At 40.2% G+C, this 22,943-nt stretch overlaps 1 protein-coding gene across 1 annotated transcript; it reads right to left on the minus strand.

The window, feature by feature from the left end:
* Positions 1–4,334: 4,334 nt before the first annotated feature.
* MMGT1 (membrane magnesium transporter 1) lies at positions 4,335–12,843 on the minus strand. The gene is made up of 4 exons (XM_006212139.4): positions 12,438–12,843; positions 8,578–8,630; positions 6,464–6,567; positions 4,335–4,824 (listed from the first exon to the last, which is right to left on the minus strand). The coding sequence occupies exons 1-4, from the start codon at positions 12,514–12,516 to the stop codon at positions 4,665–4,667; spliced, it is 396 nt and encodes a 131-aa protein (XP_006212201.1). The 5' UTR covers positions 12,517–12,843; the 3' UTR covers positions 4,335–4,664.
* Between the last annotated feature and the right edge of the window lie 10,100 nt (positions 12,844–22,943).

The raw sequence follows: 22,943 nt of genomic DNA on the forward strand, positions 1-22,943 counted from the left end.
AGACTGGTAATCTTTGCAAAAGAATGCAGAGTTCAGAAACCTAAATATTCATGGAAGCTCAATGTAGGAATGAGGATGGTTTTGAAATCAGTGTGGAAAAAAAATCAATATAAATAAGGTTGGGATAAGCAGATAGCTATTTGGGGGAGAAAAATGTTGAATCCTTACCTCACTCCTTCCACCTAAATAAATTCCAAATGAATCAAAGATTTAAAGATTAAAAAAAAAAACTTAAAAGTCCTGGAAAAATACATTAAATTTATTCTTAAATGTAAAGAAGGCCTTTCTAAAGCAAGGCACAAATCCCAGAAGCCATAAAGACTGATAAGTTTAACTACACAAATAAATAAATAAAACTCCGGAAAATATTATTAAACATATGACAATGGACCAATTTTCTTAGCTTACAAAGAGCTCATACAAACCGATAAAAAAACAAATCATCTAATAGAAAACAGAACATGACCACACAGTTCACAGAAAATGAAATCTAAGCAGCCAATAAACATGAAAATGTGTTCCATCTCCTTCATTAAAATGCATTATAGCTTCATTAAGATGCAAAATACCATTTATTCACTTTCAGATGATCAATTTTTAAAAAGTTGAGTGCCCAGTATTGGCAGGGGCCTCATAAATAATTATTCTTATACATTGTATGTGGAAGTATAACTGGGCAAAGACTACTGGAGATCAGTTTGGCAAGAACTACTGACCTGAAAATGAAAACTATTCTTTGACCCAGGAATTCTATTGCTAGGAATTAACCCTGTTGATTTAATCTCATCATTAGTACAAGTATGTTCACTTCAATATGGTTTAGCAATAGCAAAATATTGCAAACACTTGAGTGTCCATCAATGTTTAAACATTTGTAAGACATTCATATATTAGAATACCACACAGTCATTAAAAAGAATGAGGTATTTCTGTATATACTGACACAGAAAGATCTTATAAGACACAAGAAGCAAAAAAAAGCAAGGTACAGAAGAGTGTATACAGTCTGATTCCATTAATGTAAAAACTTTAAGTATATATCTGCTGGCAAATAATTTTTTTCCTGAAAGAATATACAAGACACGTAAAGCTGGTTACCTTTGGAGAGAGGTATTAGGGGCAGGAGGGAAGGGAACAAGTTTTAATTCCATGCCTTTCTGTACCTTCTGATTTTTTTTGCCATGTGCATATATTACCTTTCCTTTTTCTTTTCCTTTTAAAAAAATACTTGATTAGTAAGTAATTTTCAGATATTCCTACATAGATTTGAATACTGGTAGTACTATTTTTCAAAATACTGCAGGTAAGTGCCAAGTTTTGCAAACCAGAACTTCCCCTTAGATTTTCATTAAACTTTAGATTCACTCCTTGATGCTTTAATCACAATGATTTCCAGTTAAGTATAAAGTGCCATTTTGTAATGGCAGTTTGGCTATATAACAAATTTATGATGGAATGATTAACCACTGCTACTTAAGGACCAATATTCTTATACTCCAAAGGGCATTTGATAATTCATAAATATAAATATAAATGAGAGTATACATTCTATTTCAACTCTAAAAAACATAAAATTGCAATAAGACTTTACATGTACAATGAAAAGTAAAATATCCATTGAATTTAGTAAAACAGCATCACATTGGAAAAAATACAGTCATTAAAATGAGATCTTACATTTTTCTGGGGACAGCGAAGCAGAAGTAAATGAGATTAAAAGTAAAACAAACAAACAAACAAACAAAACAAAAAAAAACCACTACCAAAAACAGGGTGAGACAATCATTTATTTATTGGACAGGGCAAGGTCATTTAAAGAGAGGAAACATATCCAAAAGAATGTGTTTAGCTTGGTGTTACAGGCATTGATGCTCACAACAAAGAACACTACTCAATACATCATGGAAAACAGGCCACATACAACCAGGGAGATGCTGTCATGCCACTCAAAAATAAGCCACAATGCTTAGGAAACAATCATTTGGGAGTTACAGAGCATCGTAGTCTCCAATTCGCCGATCTGCATTTTCTACGGCTGGGCCATTAGCCCAGAGCATTTGGCTAGTTCCCTGGTTATTGAGTCTTCCTATATTCTAGACAGCCTTCAACAGTACACACTTCTGAATGTCACTGATATTCACAGGCTTAACTAGCTCACATCACTATATTTTTGGAATACCTTAGTACTATCTCATAGTACTATAAATAAAATTCTGAACTTAGTATTCCATTTAGCACTGCCCAAATCACCCAAATCCTATGGTACATACTTGAAAAAGACAGCAGAAATTCACTGGAGGAAATTAAAGAAAAAATGTGGGAAGCTCACCTGACCAGAGGTATACAAGCTCCTGGCAAAACCAGACACGACTGAAAACTGCTATGTCAACTATTTGCCACATTATTTCATGATTCTTAGAAGGACCTTCCTGACCAGGCAGGCAAAGATTTCAATCCATTCTAGAGACTAGACAAAATATTATTAAGTAGCAACACATCATGAAGTCTTGGTTCTGAGGAAAAACTATTCAGCCTAAGATTGACTGAGAAACCTGTTAGGTACCTGACCTTACCTTACACGGACTGATTTTTGACAACCACTTCCTTTCATAGCAATCACAGTTCTCAAGATGAGAAGTTCTCACTCCACATAGAACAAAACCATATTTCGGAAGCCAATCACAAAAGACCAGAAACGGCAGGAATTCATTCATATTAAATGACCAGAATAGACAAATCTATAGAGACAGAATGTAGATTAGTGGTTCCCCTGGGCTGGGAGGCATTGGGGAGAAACGACAGTTGATTGCTAAAGGGTACAGGGTTTCTTTCTGGGGTGATGGCAACACTCTCAAATCAACAGTGATCATGGTTGCACAATTTCATGAATATATTACAGAATCACAGAATCGTACCCTTTCAGTGGGTGAACGGTATGTGAATAATATCTCAATAAAGTTATTATAAAAACATATTAGGGAAGGAAGACAGGCCCCCAAAGAGAAGAAAACAGGAGGCTCCTGCAAATCAAGTCATACCTGAGGAAATGGTAGACAAACATGATGTAAGGAACTTGTTTCTCATACACTATTTCAATTTAATTATGATCACTTTAGCTCCTGACTTCATATTTTTAATTCATTTCTAAATCATTTTAGGTTTTCAACAGATTTCTAACTTTGTTCTCCTCAGAGAACAGAGTCAGTGTTCCACAGACAGACTGAGTTGGCAAAACAAAGCTAAACAATGATAGAAACCGAAAGACAAAATGATCTTGTGCTTCGGGGCTATGTGTTACCAGGCAGAACAGAGGAGCTGAGGTTCATTTCTAATGGGAAAAAAATGCCATCGAGTATAAGGGCATCTTATGACTCTTGCCTAAAGCACATTTCCTTTTCAAATCTGCATACAGTTATTCCCTTTACACCTATACAATTCGACAAAAACAATATTGTCATTCCTGTGCAATTCAACAAAAGCAACATTTTCGACAAAGAAATGTCAAGCTTCCTGCAGATCAAACAGCTAGACACATTTCCCTAAAACTAAAATTACTGTTTCTAAAAAAATTCTGCTCTGTACCTTCATCTTCACCTTCAGCAACATACAATGAAGACGGAAAACTCTAAGCCTGCTACAAGTCAGAAGCTATTAAACAGTTTCCTAAATGACTTTCCTTTTTTAAAAAAATTAAAGATATTAGTTCCAAATATTTAGAACATATTTGGCCCAATTCCTTTGAAGTCGACCTTTAATAAGACGTTTCCTTTATTTTTACTAATTCACTAGCTTGATATGCAATAAAATAACAGAGACTTTGAATAAGTTAAACTGGCTAATCACAATCAGTTTTCCTCAGTGATCACTATTCTTCTACATAGGCAGGATGATTAATTCATGAATAGTCTTTTTGGTCTATCTTCAACTATTCTTAGACTACATAATCAGTTAGGGAAATTTTTTACAGATAAATGAAAAGAATACAAGTAGCTTTACAGCAAGTTGAGTCTGTTAAGTATATCTGTTATGACAAAGGATTTCTGACACAAAAATTGCTCACTGCACACAGAACCCCAGAGAAGTGATGAAACAAGACAGCTGATGTTAAGAGGTATATGGGAGCGGGGTAGGGTAAGAATTCACAGAAAAATTAAAAACTGGCAAGTATCTGCTAAAGCAGAGCCACTTTTTAGGGGGCATAAGAAAAACTGATTAAGTCACCATTTTGGTCTCCTTAAAGAAGTCCATCTGTTGTTAAGAACTGAAGACCATTTACTGTCGTTCATGCTGCAAAATGCAGTAGTCACACTATTTCGAAAAGGATCCTAAAAACTGTAGTGCAAAAGAAAAGAAATCTAAGAAAATAAATAATTACAAAATCATTAACATTTTTCAAAGAAATGTGTTCAAAACAGTGACTTTTACAAAAAATGTGAATTTGTTTTAAATGAAAGAATTCTCTCTATGAAAGATCAGACTCATTTCACAGATAACTTATACTGCATTAATGATTTGATTAACAGTGTACAAACAAGGGCCATAGACTTTTTCTAATTAGGTCTGAAAGATCAATATAAATACTGATGGGGGGGGGAGTGTTTTGTACCCCAAACTCCAATATTCCAGCTCTGTGTCCTGTCCTATTATTATAATTTGTAAAAATCTTAACGACGCAGTGATTCAAGTTTTCGTAACTTCAATGATGTGTTAGAGGATAATGCATCTTGGTTTGAAGAATTTGTTGTATCCGAAGGCCGGAACAGTACTCGACCACGATGATTAAATACATAAAATGACGGGTGATTCCTTAATGTGTCAAATGTCCTTGAAAGAAAAAAAGCATCAATTTTAGATAAACCTTTATAAAAGCCTATTTGAAAATAAGTAGGCTTCTAATGAATTTGAATTTGCTGTGGGTTATATTTTTAACTAAGTTTAAAAATCCATAAAAATCAGACTATAATTGGTAATCATACCATATCTCATTTTTTTTTTCTCCTATACAAAGAAAACAAGAAATCTGGAAAAGCAACATAAAACCCTCAACAATTTTTTTATTCAGGCATTCCTTCCAGGATGCCTATGAAAATACAAACAATCACTCAACTTTAATCACTTCTATAAATCTAACACTAGCCCATGCCAAGTAGTCCTTAAAAAAAACAGTATATAGATTGTACCTTTGATTATTCTCATTTGTCCCTCGCTATTCAAGGCATCTGATCATTTCACAGATCTGTCTTCCAAGAATCTTTCAACGAAAAATTCCTTTTGGCCTTTCTGTACCCGCTGTTGTCCAAACTCATATATTTTGCTACCACCTACTAAACTCATGCATTTTGCTACCACCTACTTAATGCCATTCTGTTTTACTTCTTTCTTTCCTGGCCCCTTGCCTGTGATTCTTGGTAGACTTTGTAAGAACACTAGTGGGTGGTGATAGTGGAGTATCCTTTCTTCTTTCCAGTGGGATATATATCATCTAAAAAGAGTTCACAGACACCTAAGTGTATGGCTTTTGGTGTTGGTTTGTTTTTAAATATTAATTTCCTGGGGGAAAAAGAGAACTCTTCTTTTGACAAAAACTCAAATCTCATAGTCAGTCCCCCTGGAAATCCAAGCATACCCCCATATAAAACAGGAAGCGTGAGATGTGACTATTTAAAATGTGAATCAAAAAGTAATAGTAAAAATGGGGTGAATTTCCTCTAACAAATAAATGTTTATTGTGAATCCTTCTAAGGAAATAGCGTGTTAAAATTTCCAGGATCAAAAATGTGGGTAAAGTCCAGAGGTAAAATCAAACAAAGCTAAAGGATGATATTATGAAAGTGAGAAATATGAAAAGAAAAGTAAGCCAAGCTCATGAAAATAGCTTAGAAGTATAGGAGAAAAAAAGAAAGCAGAATAATGAAATATACTTTAGTCCAGGGACACAAAAGGGCCCAAGAGCAGAATTTATGTCACAGAATAGGTTCAAGTGATAGACGAAGCAGAAAACCCCTTATTCTTCCAAAGACTAAGCTGGGACAAGAGGATAAAAAGAGGAAAAAGGAAAAAAGGGAGGGAGAGAAGGAGGGGGAAGGAAGGAGAAGGGGAAGCAAAGGGGGGAAATAGGGGAGGGAAGGAGGGGAGGAAAAGGAAGGAAGAAAAAAATTCCTGGGGGAATAGCTTCCTAGATATCTTTTTCCATCCATCAGTCCATCCAACCAACCAACAAGTAATTTTAAGCAATCATAATGTAACATCTTATTCTAATGTCAGTAATCTGTCATTGGCCTTTCATTTTTTGTATCATATCAAATAATGTCTCAATATTTTTACCTCATTACTCATACAAACTGCATAATCAAAATGTAAAAGCAAAATCAACTTTTATGTACCAGAAAACATAGATTTTAGATTATGTAAATGAAGCAAAACCCCCATGAAATTAAAAGCCTATGAAAAGGAAAAGACTTACTTATTTTTTAGTTCTGAAGTGGCATCCATGTCTTTAAATTCCCCTGCAATATGAACTATACCGTAACAGGTAACTGCAAAGGCCAGAAGCGTCTGAAGAACTATCTGTGAGTATAAAGATTGAGATTACTGAACAACATACAAATATAAAAATCGCAATTTTCTCTCCATCTCTTTCTAGCCTCTAACAGGTATTTCTCCCAGATCCTATTAAGGAGTCAATTCTCACTTTAAATGATTTGGACTGAGACACAATAAAACCTTCTATAAGTTCTGTGGATTGGCTGTAAAAAATACTTCTAGGTATTGCTGAAATAGCAAAAATAGGTACCAAACCATTTGGAAGTTAGTTATCAACAATTATTAGCTTCCAAGAGCAACTAAGAATGTTTCAATGTATTATTGCTAAATATCACAGAATATAAGAAGAATAGCCCTTACCCACCACCCAGCTGAAGAAATGGAACATTGCTAGTAGTTTTCAAGGCCTATATGTCCCTCTCCAATTATACCCTTCATCCTCCCTCCCAGTTAACTACTGTGTAATCAGTTCCTTGCTTTTCTTTATAATTTTACCAGCTTTGTAGTACATCTAAACATACATTGCTTCTTTCTCCCATTTTGAGCTTTTGTGTGTGTGTGTGCATGTGTGTGTGTGTGAGATTTCTCCCTATTGTAGTACATAGTTGTAGTCTATTCATTTTCATTGTGTTTTGTATTTCATTGTATGAAAAAATCCCACAATTGACCCACTCCACTGTTGATGGCCATGTGGGCTGTTTCCTGTCTGTGACTTTTACGTCAGGATGGGTATCTTTGTGTATGTCTCCTGGCCCATGGGAGTGCAATCACTGGCATAGAACATATACAAATTCAACTTTATCAGGTAATAGCAAACTGCTTTTGAAACAGGCTGTGTGAGCAAAAACTTGCAATGTTTGATATTAAGCAACATGGGGTTACAGGCATATTTTGTTTTCTTGATTGTGATTTTCTGTATTTTTCAAATTTTCCAATTTGTAAACAGAAGTTATTTTAAATAGGTATAAGTAAGAGTGTGTGTGTGCGTGCATCTACCACAAAACAAAGGTGATAGGAGAATTAGTTAATAGCCACATCTACTATAACTTTAATTATAGACCATTAAAATCAAAATTAGCCACAAGCTATTACTCTGCCTTTCTAAATTAAAATCTAATGTCATATGTTATACTGGTTTACATTCCTACCACCAGCACAATAAAGTCACAGGCATCATTAACAAGGATGTGGTAAGTCTGAGTTGTCATGAAAATATGTCAAGATAAGTTGTTAAGTAATAAAAAGCTAATCATACAACTACACATATATACACATGATAATTTTTTTAAAGAAAAACTCTCTATGTTTGATTAGATAAAACTATACGTACACAAATAAAGATAATGTTGTTTACGCATAGAAGAAAACTAAACTACTAATATACTTCAAAGTGTTGGGAGTAGAAGCAGAATTGTGAGCAATGGGGTCAGTTGGTTTTTGTTTTTTTAATTGTAAGAGGTCAGTTTTACTTTTGACGCTTACTCTTTGATTCTGTTATAAAGAACTTACTACTTTTGTACTTTAAAATCCAATAAAGATTAAAAACTGTGAGTGAAGCTCACACATGATTTCGGCTTAAAAAAAAGCACTTCCTTGTTTTTCTTGTTTTGAATATGTCCCTAAAAACTATTTTGTTAGTTTTGGTTGTTTTTAAACTTTATACTTAAAATGAACTTTTCTAAAAATAAAAAATACAGTCAAATAATCAACTGGTTAAGTCCATCTCAGACTATGGACAGAGCAACTTCTAGAAAGACTATTTAAACTAAGTTCTAGAAACCAAACAGAGAAATATTTTGTTTCTGAATCTTTGGGATTTACAGTAAGTCACAAAAAGTAGATAACAGATGCTATTTCATGTCTGGAAAATTAAGAGAATAAAAACCAGTTAAAAATTGTAAGCTATGTGGCTAATTTTTAAAATATATTTTTTAAATTGAGGTATAGTTGATTTACAGTATAGTGTTAGTTTCAAGTATACAGCAAAGTGATTCAGGTATATATATTTTAATGGAATATAAATGACCAACTTACATCTATTGGCAGTGATTCATCTTCCTTTTCTGTTAATCGCATATAAGAACGATCTATAAACCAGAAGCATACCATTAAGGAAACTGTAGCCCATTTTTCTTAAAATGCAAGCAAGTCAATACACCAAAGAAGCTACTGACTTATATGCTACAAAAAATAATGCTAATCCCAGATTCCTCAAAAACCTCTGTCTTCTAAGGCAGTCAGTCTGATCTTGAACAATTTTATTCCCATCATGACCTGCTTTGTCACTTTATAAAACAGGAAAAGAGTGAAAAGTGAGCAAACATGAGGAAGAAATACCTAAACATAATTTTTCTTTCATTAGTACAGGAAAACTAGAATTCTCTGAAATTTTTTCATTAACTGGTCAAAGAAATCACAATTTTATTTAAAAACTGAGTCTACAGAAAATCCCAACTCTTAAATAGCACCACCATCACACAAAATGGACAAAGCAGTATTGGTATGGAAATGTTTTTCTTGAAAAAATACGCTGGGGCAATGTTGGAATAGGAGACATTCCCGGAAATTGATGAAAGACATCAATTTCTGTTTCTATGATTTAATTACAATTCTGCTACTGCCTTAGCCTCAGAAGGCAGCAACGTATGAAGGAAAAGGATTGGGATTTGGAAGCTGCAAAGCCTGGATCATACCACCAGCTCTTCAACTTGTCTTAATGGACTATATCTCATTCAACTTAAGACATCCTTGTGGATTGCAACATTTATCTCAATTTCAGAGTGTTAAAATGTAGGAGTGGGAGGGGGAGTGCATCTGAATCAAAGAAATATAGTATGTATCTTTTCACTGCCTAAGTTTCTGTAGCAGTAAAATGGCAATAATATGAGGATCAAATGTAACGCATGATAGGTGCTCTGTGGTAACAAAGTTCATCACAGCAAAGAGCAGCATGCACCGTACCTCCGCGTGCTATCTGCTGCCACAGTGTGACAGGACACAGCCTCAAAGGTAATTACTGGTCTCTTTCCAACATGAGCATTATAAAGAGGTCCCACCGCAGTGACAAATGCCACAAGGTATTCCCACCTCACATAAAAACACAAAATTCTAATCCTAGAGGAATCTTGCACAATCCCTACTGGTTAATAACATGTTTAAAAACCCAAATCATTGTGAGTGAGCATATATTGCCTCTTAGAAGAGAACGTATTTAGAGACATTTCTTAAGTTTATTTCACATGTGTTATCATAAGGACTGGTGTAAAAGAAATCAAATCCATACCAAAATCGGCTTTGGCTAACTTCCTACTGACCATTCAATTTCCAGCTACCGTTCCTCCTTGCATGAAACCTAATCTGACTCTAGCATTACCTGTGGTCAGGCATTTCCTCACCTGTAAAACAAAGGGGATGGACTTCAGTGATCTATTTTCTTGCTCCAGTACTTTAAAATTTTACAGCTGATGTCTACTATAGAAAATGACGCAGTACTCCACAGTATTCTAATCTTCTCTAGGGCAACGCTTCTCAAAAGAACGTGCATGCAAATCACCCGGGGATCTTATTAAAATGCAGATTCAGATTCCACAGATCTGAGGCAGGACCTGAGTTTCTGCATTTCTAACAAGCTTCCAGGTGATTCTCAAGATGCTGGTCTATTGACCACACTTGATCAGCAAGGCTCTAGGATACCTTCCTTAACCCCTTTGCCCCCCGAAAAATGACTGCCCTCGTCTCCATGTATCTTTACATACTTTAGCATAGCATCTATATCACTTTATTGTGACTGTTTCTTGATGCACTTGTTTCTCCACTTCACTTGAACTCCCTCAGGGCATCACTGCACCTTCTAGCACCTAAGCAGAGCACAATTTCAACCAGTTACTTAAGAGTGAACTTTACCAAGCAGTGTAGCACACAGGCTCTATCAAACTGCCTGTCTTTGAAGCCCGGCTGCACAACCTATCATCTCTGTAATTTTGCACAAGTTTCCTAGCAGTGTGTGTCTCAATTGCTTCATCTTTTAAAGGCGATAACAACAATATCTACTTCACAGGAGTTTTGGTAAGATTGAATTATATAATACATGTAAGGTGCTTAGTTCGGTGCCTGGCACATGGTAAGCGCTTAATAAATGTTAGCTACTATTACTGTTATCATTAAAGATTAGAATTTTGGAGAAACTGTCATAAAACAGAGTAGCCTGGGGAAACATGACAAGTAAATGTAATGTGATACCCTGGAGTGATTCCTGGAACAGAAAGAAAGCATTAATAGGAAGACTGGTGAAATCCAAATAAAAGCTAGACTTTAGTTAATAGTAATATACCTATGTCCATTTCTTAGTTGTGACATTATACCATAGTAATATGTTACCAATGGGGGAAACTGGGCAAGGGGTATTCGGTAACTCTCTGTACTGTCTTTGCAACCTTTCTATAAATCTAAGATTTAAAAAAAAAATTAAATAAAGCTGATTTCTGTCAGACAAATCTCATCATACTACATGTATGTAAAAAGTAATCTTAATAATTGATTATATTAATTATATATAATAAATAAAACAAAGGTTTTATTTTGAAAACAATTGGAGCTTTGAAGAAATTCACATTCCATTTTCTACTTTATTCCTGAAGATGGAAAGTAAGCTAGCAAAAAAGTAATAAAGTTCAACTCTGAATTTATTTCCTTCATTCAACAAATTTATTGAGTACTTACTGTAAAGAACATTGTGCTAGACACTGAGATCACAGCAATGAACAAAATATATATTGTCCCTGCCCTCGTGGGCTCTATAGGTTAGGAAAAGAGGTCAGGAAACTTTTCCTGTAAAGGGCCAGATAATAAATATTTTAGCCTTTGCAGACCTTACTATCTCCTTTGCAACTACTCAGCTTTGCCCTTAGAAAGCAGTCAGAAAAACCTAAATGAGTGAGCATGGCTGTGTGCCAATACAACTTCACTGATGGACACTAAAACTTGGATTTTACATAACTGTCATGGATCACAAAAATGGTATTCTTTTGCTTTTCTTCCCCAACAAATTAAAAATCTAAAAGCATGCTTAGCTCACTGCAAAAACAGGAGGGATGCTGCACTTGGCCCACATGCCAGAGTTTGCTAACTCCTGGTCTAGGAGAGAAGGAAGACCTCAAAACAGATCAGCTGTCACAAGACTGAACTGCATCCTCTGCTGGATTCCAAGTTTCTTCCTGGCAATATAATTGTGTATGTATGATAAAGTATTTTTACTTTTTTTCCGTTTAAACTTCCCAGTCACTCTTCGACATAGAAAGGGCAAGAGTTAAAATCCACTTCAATGAAGCCTCAAGGAAAAGATATGATGCGCCCAAGGTCACAGATTTAGCGGTAAAGCGAGTTTTTAATAATCAAGCCCTCCAGTCTCCCAGTCCAGTGCTCTTTGCCCTGTATCACAGTGCCTCCCTGAGGCAAATGGTCACTTATCAGTCTGCCTGGACAGCCCAGGAGTGCCTAAGACGTTGTTCACCTAGTTGTCATGGGACCATGAGCATCCGAGGTCCTCGATCTGACACTTCGCCTGATCAGCCCCATGCTGCATCTGACATCACTTGTCGGGGATTCCCGGGTAGACTCCCTCTCTGCCCACCCTGCAGCGTGCCCGTTCTGCTCTGTGCCCTCTGCCCGATACCCCGTTCCAACCCTGCTGCAATCCCAGGTGCCCCACTCTCCTCAAACTCAGACTCCAAGCCTTTCCACCAGGGAGCCTCGCACCACTTCTCACTGTCACCCCAAACTCTAAGGTTTCAAATGACCGTTCCCGGGACACTCGGTCTGACACTCCTTCAGGGGTGCGCCCACACGCCGCCCCCGGAGTCCCGCACCGGAGCGGTCCCTGTCCCCCCGGCACTTACGCTGCGCAGCGGAAAAGGCCGCGTGGGCTAGGGCAAAGAGGCCGATGCCCACCAGCCCCTTCCACAGCGACGGCGCCATGACTCCGGAGGAGCAGCAGCCCAACAAAAGAAGCAAAGGGCGGCGGAGCTGTTCCTTCCTCCACCGGCGGGTGTCCGCGCAGCGCAGAGAGATGACGTCACTGAACCCCCTGGGCGCGAAGTGCCTCAGAGGTGGAAAAAGCAGGGAGCCGTGAGAAAGCGGAAACAGGAATGCCGGGAAGAAGGGGAAACCGACACGGAAAAAGGTCTGCGAGCGCCCGGGAGCCGGGCCTGCGCTGCGCTGCGCTGCGCTGCGCTGCTGCTCTGCGAGGGGCGGAGCTGAGCGGAGGGCATAAAAGAAGAGGCGCAAGCGTCTCAATGGGGAAGCGGCGAGCAAGGGCGCCAGCGAATGAGCGCGGGCCGCGGGGCAGGGGCGGGGCCTGTGGAGGGTGCCGGGCGGGGCAGAGGGACCAGGGCCACTGGAGGCGGTGGTTAAAGGCGCTCAGCTCTGGGTACCTACCCCTCCGCAGGAGAGTTTTGTTTGTTTGTATTTCTTTTCCATCAAGTTGTGCCCTTTGTTTTCTGTCGACCTTTCCTGTGCTTCAGCCTTCTGGGAACCAGCACTGCGGAAGGAGGCAGGGGTGTGAAAGCGAGGAGGCGGGTGGGTTGGAGAGGAAAACCACCCCAGATTTGGAGCCCCAAACACGTGGCACGCGGGGGATGCTCAGTAAAAGTTACTTCCCTTCAGAAGGTCTATATAAGATAAAGATTTGCCCCCAAAGTGGTGTAGCGCGGCAGGAGTGTTTTGTCACGAAGAGAACCAGTTTACATTAGGGAAAAATGAAAGAAGAGTAATAAAGGGAAGCCGACAACACAGGCCCATCTTCCCTGTCTCTGATCGGAATAAAATACACTCTTTCTCAGCTTTTCTTTGTCTTCATCCCCGAAAATGTAAACATTTTATATTGACCTCTTTCCACTCTGCTCTCCTTTGGCCAGCTCACCTATTCATTCCCACCGCTTTCAGCCATCGTCGATATTAGTGATTCCGATTTGACATCTCTATCTCAAATGTCTCTCCTTAGCTCCAGACCTGCATCTCCAACTACCCGCTGATCATTTATTTTCTACCCTGTGGCACTTCAAACTTAATATGGCCAAAATGGAATTCATCCCTTTTCCTAAACTCCCCACTAACTCCTCCAGTGCCCCCTGACTGATTGACACAGCGTTGTAAACTGCATATTACAAGGTAAATACAAAGTATAATCACCATTCTTTCCCCCTCAACCCTTTCAATATTCTACGTTTTAGCTGCATCAATTTCCTTGGTCTCACTTGCTACTAGATACCTACCCTGACCACCCTTTTAAATGTGCAGTCTTCTCATTCCTGATGCCCCTCACCTGCTCTATTTTTATATCACCTTCTAACATACTCTATAATTTACCTATTTATTATGTTTGTTGTGTTGTTATTATTTACTTTCTCTCTCTTTCCCCAGGAATGTAAGTTCCAAGAGGACAGATTTCTGTCTATACCTAGAACATTGCCTGTCACGTGATAGGCATTCAAAAAGTGTTCCCTGAATGAATGAGTGAACTATGGGAAAGAAAGGGGGAGGGATGTATCCTTGTTTGAAAGGATCGCTGTAGAGTATCCTTCCATTATTCTGAAGTGGGCTCAAAAATCCCTGTGGACTTGTACACACCCTTAAATTTTGATAACATTTTGACTGATGACAAACATTTTTCTGATATACTTGAGCTTCCTCAAAGGTGAAAAAAACTAGAAAAAAAAGAAGGCAGCGAAGACTCATCAGAGTTCCTCAACTTCACCTATATGGTTTTTGCCCTGGAAGCTGTTTTCCAGACATTTAATTGTGATCGTTATTTTTCCCCTGGTTCTCTCCAATTTCTTCACCTCTAAGCCAAGAGTTGACATGGTACTTGATGAATGTCAAGTACAGCATATTGTATTCCTTACAAATGTACCTTCTTATAAACCTCACAATCAAGAAGAACCAGGAAATAAACTCTCTGTACTTGACAGGAAAGTGCTTCCTTCTCCACCCCGAAAGGTGGCAAGATAGAAGAGATAATTGATCAAAAAATTTTTAAATTTGTTTTGGCTTTGATAATGGTCAAATTGAAATTAGCCTTTTCAGGTACCCTATTAAATTACTTCATCTAATATTAATTTATCTAAAGCAGAAAATGATTAGGAGATTTCTTAGAGGAACTGAGATCTGGTGATTTCCTCTTAAAAAGATGAAGTTATAGAAAAAAGAGCCAGTAGGGAATCTGGTATCTGTATAAACCACCCATATATTATCCTAGTCTTCGAGGAAGTGACCTGTGTCCAGGCATTGAATTTTGTTTTTATCATTACACTCTTAAAATGCATTCCCCATTCTCTTCTTTTGAATCGCTTACCACATACTGAATGCAAGAGAAACTAGGCTAGTTTTGCATTTTCTAGAAATAATTAACTCATATTCATAGAGTGGGATTTTAATTGCCTTATCTATAGATTCCAACCTGGAAGGAAGCCAAGATATTCATAGTCACAGTTACCAAGGACTGTATCATTCAAATAAGTACCTTGGGTCCACTCACACAGTGTTCTCTACTTTGGAGTTAATCCCAAAGGTGAAAGGTACAGCTAATGACAGCACTGTTTTCATAAGCTCTTAGAACAAAAGTCAAACCTCATGAGAAAGAGCATTTAAATTCCTAGGTGACCCCAGAAATGCCTTTAGTTTTTCCAGAGAAACAGCCATTGTCCATATGCACAGTGGATAAATGATGTGGATGTTATTAAAGGTGAGGATAACCATATCTAAAGCGTTTCCTACGGAGTTGGAGATATTGTTTATGAAGACCCAGCACTGTTTCCCCAGGATAGCTGATTGCATAGAGGAAACACTGTAATCTCAGAATTGTCTTCAAGTTAATTAACTTTGTTACATGCCACCCAACTGGAGGAGTAACTTCATACACCACTCATCCATGTATCCATTGCTCACAAAGATCCCCCTATGCGTAGCACACTCTGTCTTTTCCTACCTAGTTCAAAAATCCACTTTCTCTAGAAATACATTCCTGACTATTATAGGTATCTGTGTGAGGTATCTGTCTACTGTAGGCACTAAAACTTTTTTCAAGCTATTTATTATAACCTCCCTGGATGACAAATTCTAGACGTTTACTGCCTGCTAGGTAAACTAGTGTTTTCTATATATATTGAAATTGCATCCTCTGATTTTTTTCCTTTACAAAAGCGGTGTGTGCTCACTAAGCTAAGTCTAAGAAATTCAAACAACAAAGCAATGTATTCCTCTTAAAGCATTAATTGGTACCTTGGTATATCAAGTTTTGAATCTTAGTAAACAGACTGTGGTTACTTGATTCATATCTTTAAGTTTATTTTGCAGGAAGGTTTATACTACCATGGTCAAAAGCAGATGATCGAGAGTCAGACTGAGTTTATTTTTCATTGTATTATTTATTGTTTCTTCCAATTTAATTGAGACGTAATTGACATACAGCATGGCATAAGTTTAAGGTGTACAGCATAATGATTTGATTTACATAAATCATGAAATGATTATCATAAGTTTAGTGAATATCTGTAATCTCATATAGATACAAAATTAAAGAAATAGAAAAAATATTTTTCTTGTGATGAGAACTCTTAGGCTATGCTCAACAACTGTAACCTATAACATACAGCAGTGTTAATTATATTTATTATGTTGTACATTACATCCCTAGTACTTGTTTATCTTATAACTGAAAGTTTGTACATTTTGACAACCTTCATCTAATTCCCCCTCCCCCATCCCCCATCACTGGTAACCACAAATCTGATCTCTTTTTCTATGAGTTTATTTGTTTGTTTTTTTAAGTATAATTGACCTACGACACTATGTTAGTTCCTGTTACACAACATAGTGATTTAGTGTTTCTATAAATTTCTAAATGATCACCACGATAAGTCTAGTTATGATATATTACCATTCAAAAATATTACATAGTTATTGACTGTATTCCTCACACTGTATATTTCAGGCCCATGACTCGTTTATTTTGTAACTGGAAGTTTGTACCTCTTAATCTATATGTGTGATTATTTTAGGCTTCTTATATCTTAAGTTCAAACACATTTTAACAACCCTACATTTTTACTCCCCTCCCCCAATGTTTACTGTTTTAAGATCTTATTTTAGGTCTTTTTGTTTTATGTATCCCTTGTTATAGATGATTCTACTACATTTGTCTTTCAGCCTTCCTACTAGCTATATACATGGTTGATTAGTACTACCTTTGCTGTATATTTGCCTTTACCAATGTTTTTAGTTGTGACATTTCTTTTTTGCTTAGAGAAGTCCTTTTAATATTCCTTGTAAATATGATTAGGTGATGCTGAACTCTTTTAGCTTTTGCTTGTCTGTAAAACTTTTGATCTCTCCATCAAATCCAAATGAAAGCCTTGCCAGGTGGAGTATTCTTGGTTGTAGGTTTTTCCCTTTCATCACTTTAAATATATTGTGCCACTTCCTTCTGTCCTGCGGAGTTTCTGCTAAAAAGTCGGATGATAACCTTATGGGAATTCCCTTGTACATAACTTGTTGCTTTTCCCTTGATGCTTTTAATATTCCCTCTTTATACTTTTTGCCACTTTAATTACAATGTATCTTGGTGTGATTCTCTTTGGGTTGATCTTCTTTGGGACTCTGTGCTTTCTGAACCTGGATGTCTGTTTCCTTTCCCAGGTCAGGGAAATTTTCAGCTACTATATCTTCAGGTATGTTCTCAGCCCCTTTCTCTCTCTCTTCTCCTTCTGAGACCCCTGGAAATATGAATGTTAGTATGCTTGATATTGTTCCAGAGGTCTCTTAAACTGTCCTCATTTCTTTTTAGTCTTTTTTTGTTTTTTCTGCTGAGTTTCAGTGATTTCCAGTACTCTATTTTCCAGCTCGCTGATCCGTTCCTCTGTATCATCTAATCTACTGTTGATTCCTTCTAGTGTATTTTTCATTTCTCTTATTGTATTCTTCAGATGTGTTTGGTTCTTCTGTACATCTTCTAACTCTGTTAAAAACTTCTAATTTCTCATTCTGTTCATCCAATCTTCTCCCAAGTTCTTTGAATGTCTTTACAATCATTACCTTCAACTCTTTATCGGGTAGATTGCCTATCTCCACTTCACTTAGTTCTTCTGGAGAACAAGTTATTTTTGTTCCTTTTTTTGGAACATGCTTCTTTGTCACATCATTGCCCCTAACTCACTGTTGTTATATTTATGTATCTGGTAGATTGGTTACATTTCCTGACCTTGGAAAGTGGCCTTTTCTAGAGATGTCCTGTGCATCCCAGCAGCACACTCCCCAACTCCCCTCTGGTTACCAGACCTATATGCTCTAGGGGCACCCCCTATGTGGGCTGCATGGGTCCTTCTATTGTGGTGGGCTGACTGCTGTAGATGGTCTGATAGGCATGACTGGCCCCCAGTCTGATTGGTTGCCAGGCCCTACCTTGTGCAGAGGCTGCTGGCTACTGGTGAGTGGGGTCAGGTCATGAGGCTGTTGGCTGCAGAGCCCCATTGGGTCCCAGGGCTAGTGCTGGCCCACTGATAGGTAGAACCAGGTTCTGGGGTGGGTGGTTGGAGAGCTGAGGTTCCCAGATCTAGTGTTAGCCTGCTGGTGGGTGGGGCCTTTCCCTGACGAGGCTGGCTGTGGGGTCCAGGGTGTCCCAAAGCAGGCACTGGCCCACTGATGAGTGGGGCTGAATCCTGGGGTGGCTGGCTAAGTGTTCCAAGGCACCTCAAAGCTTGTGTTGGCCTGCTTGTGGGCAGGGCTGGGGCCCAGAGGCTCTCGGGGCCAGTGCCAGCTTACTGGTGGGCACAGCCTATTCCTGGGGTCTCTGGCTACAAGGCCTTGGGGGTCCCAAAGCTGGTGTCAGCCAGCTGGTGGGTGAGGCCAGATCTTGGGGCCACTGGTTGAGGGGCCCAAGGTGTCTCAGAGCTGGTGTTAGCCTGCTGGTGAACAGGGCTGAGGCCCAGGGGTCCTGGGGCTGTGTTTGCCCGCTGGTGAGTGGAGCCAGGTCCCAGGGGCTCCCAAGGTTGGTGCCCACCCAATGGTAGGTTAAGGTGGTCCCAGGGCTAGGGCTGGTCCGCTGGTGAGTGGAGCCAGGTCCCAGGGTCTCTAGCTGCAGGGCCCTGGGGGGGGGGAGGCCAGGGGCTAGTGCCAGTGCAGTAGTGTGCAAGGCTGAGTCTGGGGCCCTTTGGTGATCAGGGCTGGGTCCTGGGGCGGCTGTGGGCTCAGGGGGTGTTAAGGCAGCAGGCCTGGGTGACTGGGTGACTGGGGCTAGGTCTCCTCTCAGCTAGTTACTTGGCTTGAGGTGTCCCAGTACTAGTGCCGTCAGGCTGGTGAGCAGGGGTGGGGCGAGGTCCCTGTGCTAATAAGCTAGAGGAAGGACTCCAAAATGGCACTTGCCAGCACCAGTGTCCACGTGGTAGAATGAGCTCCCAAACATGACTGCTGCCAGTGTCCATGTCCCCAGGTTGAGCTCCAGTTGCCTCCTGTCTCTCCAGGAGACACTCCATGAACAGCAGGTGGGTCTGATCCAGGTTCTTTTCAAATTACTGATTCTGCCCTGGCTCCTGGAGCATGTGAGATTTTGAGTGCACCTTTTAAGAGTGGATCTCTATTTCCCACAAGTGTCTGTCTCTCCCAAAATTAAACCAGCTGGCCTTCAAAGCCTAATGTTCCTGGGCCTCATCTTCCTGGTGCAGGATCCCAGGATGGGGAGCCTGATGCAGGGCTCAGACCCATTTCTCTTTGGGGAGAACCTCTGCAATTGTAATTATCCTCCCTTTTGTGGGCTTCCCACCCAGGGGTGTGGGTCTTGACTACACTGCATCTCTGCCCTCCTACCTGTCCTTTCGTGGTTCCTTCTTTATATCTTTAGTTGTACAAGATCTTTTCTGCTAGTCCTCCAGTCTTTCTCGTCAATTGTTGCTCCATAATAGTTGTAATTTTGGTTTGCCCCTGGGAGGAGTTGAGCTCAGGGTCTCCCTACTTCACCATCTTGGCCACTTTCCCCTAGAATCAGATTGGGTTTAAACCCTGGCTTCTCCTTTACTACCTCTGGAAGGTTGGACAAGTTATTTCACTTCACTTTGCCTCAGTTTCCTCATCTGTAAAGTGGGAATAATAGTACTTACCTGATGAGATTGTTATCAGGATTGAGTGGGATGACGCATATGAATTGTTTAAAATAATGTCAAACACAGGGAGCACTCAATAAATATTAGCCATTATTATTGTTGTTGCTGCTGTTGACTCTTCTAGCTATTTTTCCAGACTGAAGAGGTTCTTTATCCCTTTCGTCTTTCCTAAAACATCAGTTGGTTCTCTCCTTTGATTATTTTAATTGCTATTTTCTGGACTGTTTCCAGACTCGCTAATATTTCTCATGGGGTTTCATTACTACATCTGCACGAAGTATCCTAGGTTACTTGTCTGAGGTTAATGTGATTATTCACTTCAAACAGCCTTGACACTGAAAATGACACCAAAAATCTTATTTGCTTTTTTAGCAATTTGGGCTGGTATGTTCAGGAAATAAACTGAAAACGCCAACATAACTATATTGGGTTCTAACTGATAGGTGTCACCTCTTATTTCTTCTACACTTTGAATATAGGCATTCTCTATACTTCTGCCCGAGGACTGGCTCTCTTTCCACTCCCTGTTCTTTGGAGAACACATGACTCCCATAGCTTCAATATTGTGCATACAGCTCCCAAATCTATCACTAGTCCTGACTTCACACCTGAACTCCAGACTGCAGCTTCTAACTGCCCATTTTGATACCTCCACTTGGATAGCCCACCAGGCCCTTAAATCCAACTTGTCCAGAGCTAAGCTCTACCTTCTGACTCCCATTTTAATGCTATTAGCAGTCCTATGTTTTCCAGTTATCCAAGGTCAAAACCTTGGAGTCATCTTTCAATCCTTCTTCCTTAAGCACCCAATCCACCCACCCAATCTGTTGCCAAAAACAAGTTAATCCTACCCCTGCCTTTGCTTTCGCATCCAACCTTCCATTCCCATTCCTACTGCATCTGATGAATTAAGGCCTCATTACTTTTCAGCAAGACTACTTTTCCAACTTTTTAACTCGCCTTCTCTATTGCCCATCTCTCTGCAGTGCATCTATCCCCCTTTCAGCTGCCAAATTAATACTGGAGAGGTTTTGATCAGGGAAATGAATGAGCTAAAATTTTCTGCTGCATAAAGGCCTTCTACAATACGGCCTCAAGTTAGCTTTTCAGCCTTTCCCCCAACGAATTAGTTCAGTGTTTATCACGCACCTCCAAAGAACCAAGGACTGCACTCAACATTGGACTAAAAAATGTCAAAAGTATTCTTAGTTGTGATACAGGAAAAAATGGGGCATGAAAGGATAACCATATCTCAGGTCTCGGTCAGGTCCCTGGGATTCGTCCCACCAAGTGAGGGCCCTTGGCCTCACACAGGAAAGAATTCAAGAGCAAACCATAGTTGAGTAAAAGTAGATTTTTCAGAGAGCTGCACAATCCATAGACCAAGTGTAGGCCATCTCAGAAGGCCAGAGAGGCCTCGAGGCAGGGGGTGGGGGGGAGGTGGGACAGTTGAGGTAAAAGTAGATACTCCATAAAGAGAGTGTCAGCTGTCTCAGAAGGCGAGACGACCACAGGTATGGGGTGGTTAGTTTTTATGGGCTTGGTAATTTCATAGCTAACAAGTGGGAGGATTATTCCAACTACTTTGGGGAAGGGGCAGGGATTCCCAGGAACTGGGCCACCGCCCTCTTTTTAACCTTTCATGGTCAGTCTCAGTACTGTCATGGCACCTGTGGGAGTGTCATTTCTCATGCTGATATATTACAATGAGTATATAATAAAGCTCAAGGTCTATTGGAAGTCAAATCTCCCACCATCTTGGGCCTCCTCTGCCATCTTGGTGCTAACTGCTGTGTCATTCCCTTTAATGACTGTGCCCTGCCCCCTTCCCTCCTGTCTTAGTTGCAGGTTGTACCAAAAGAGGCAGCAGGCCGGGTTTGGCTGGCTGACTGGCAGATGGGAGCACAGAGCTTGTAGATGACTCTTGAGAAGCTCATGTCTGAAGGGGAGGAGAGAAATCATTTGATAGTAGAGGTGGGGATGGATAAGGGGCTGTTTCTTAGAAGAGAGCTGAAAGTGGTTCTAGAGAACAGAAGGGGAGTGTGAAGATGGTGGAGGGAAATGGTTGTTGGAGTCGATCCCAGAAGAGGCAGGAAGGAGGTGGGGGAATGCAGAGTGCAGACGGAAGTGTAAGCTTTATAAGGGAGGAAGGAACATCTTTTTCATGGAGGATGGAGGGAAGGAAGAAAGGATGGGATACTGAAGGAGATCGCGAGGTGAGGAAGGTGAGATCTTGAGGATCTTGATTTTCCCAGTAAAAAAGCAGGCAACGCTCAAATTCCAGGTGACTTACTAGTAAGAGTGTGAGCATCAAAGGCAGGAGGCGAGGCTCGGGGTGGGGGGGGGGGATAAAGGTAGACCTCCAGTGTGGAGGGTGAAGAGGCTGTAAACCAGATACCCAAGCTCAAGCTCTCGGTGAATGTGTGAGAGTGACCAGAAAGTCACTAGAGGACAAGGAAAGGAGAGGGTGTTAGAGCTTCAGTGAAGGGCAGAGCAGTAAGGAGCTTGGAACGACAATCAGTGGGGTGTGAGTGGGGTGCCAGCTCCTCCTTCAGGCCACATGACAGGGTGTGAGTAGTGTGCCTGTGTGTGTAGGACAGTGGGGTGGTGAGGAAATAAGCAGCCTCCACTTGAAACAGCTTCTGAGCATTTGATGTGCTGGGCAAGATTTAGGTACCGGGAAAAGGAGGAGATGGAGGGGGCATCAATGCAGCAACTGAGAGGGTTGGGTGATTTGTCCCTAACAGAAAGCGTTCCAGAAGCACGTGACAGGACTGTCAGGGGGAGCAGTAGTCAGAGAAGCTGGAGGGCGTGAGTCACAGATGGCTGTGTTAGGTGGAGAGAGAAGCACATTCCAAGGGTAGCCAAAGGCTCACGGGGGTTGGCCGGCTCGGTAGAGTTATTGCTATCCCAAGAGTCCTCCTGGAACTCTGCTATAAAGATATAAAGTTGCTGGGGGCGGAGTCAGGTAAACAGGTAGAGTCTGGAGCTTGAAGACATTTGCTAACTGTGGTCAGGCAAGCAATCTGTCTCTTGTTGTTTTTTTTTATTTTCCCAAGTGTGTCCAAACACTTAGAGAATGAAAAATGGTTTTGTGGCAGGGCAAAATAGCATTGGACTGGGTGGTTAGGCCTGAGTAAGCAGGACTACTCACTCGCTAGGCCCTCTGGGGAGACAGAGCTAGGTCTGGGGAGGGGGCAGTGGGGGGACTGGGAAGGACTGTCATGTGGTCTCTTGCCTCTACAAAGCCTAGCC

The sequence above is a fragment of the Vicugna pacos genome, chromosome X (assembly GCF_048564905.1).
Source record: "Vicugna pacos chromosome X, VicPac4, whole genome shotgun sequence".
NCBI lineage: Eukaryota > Metazoa > Chordata > Mammalia > Artiodactyla > Camelidae > Vicugna > Vicugna pacos.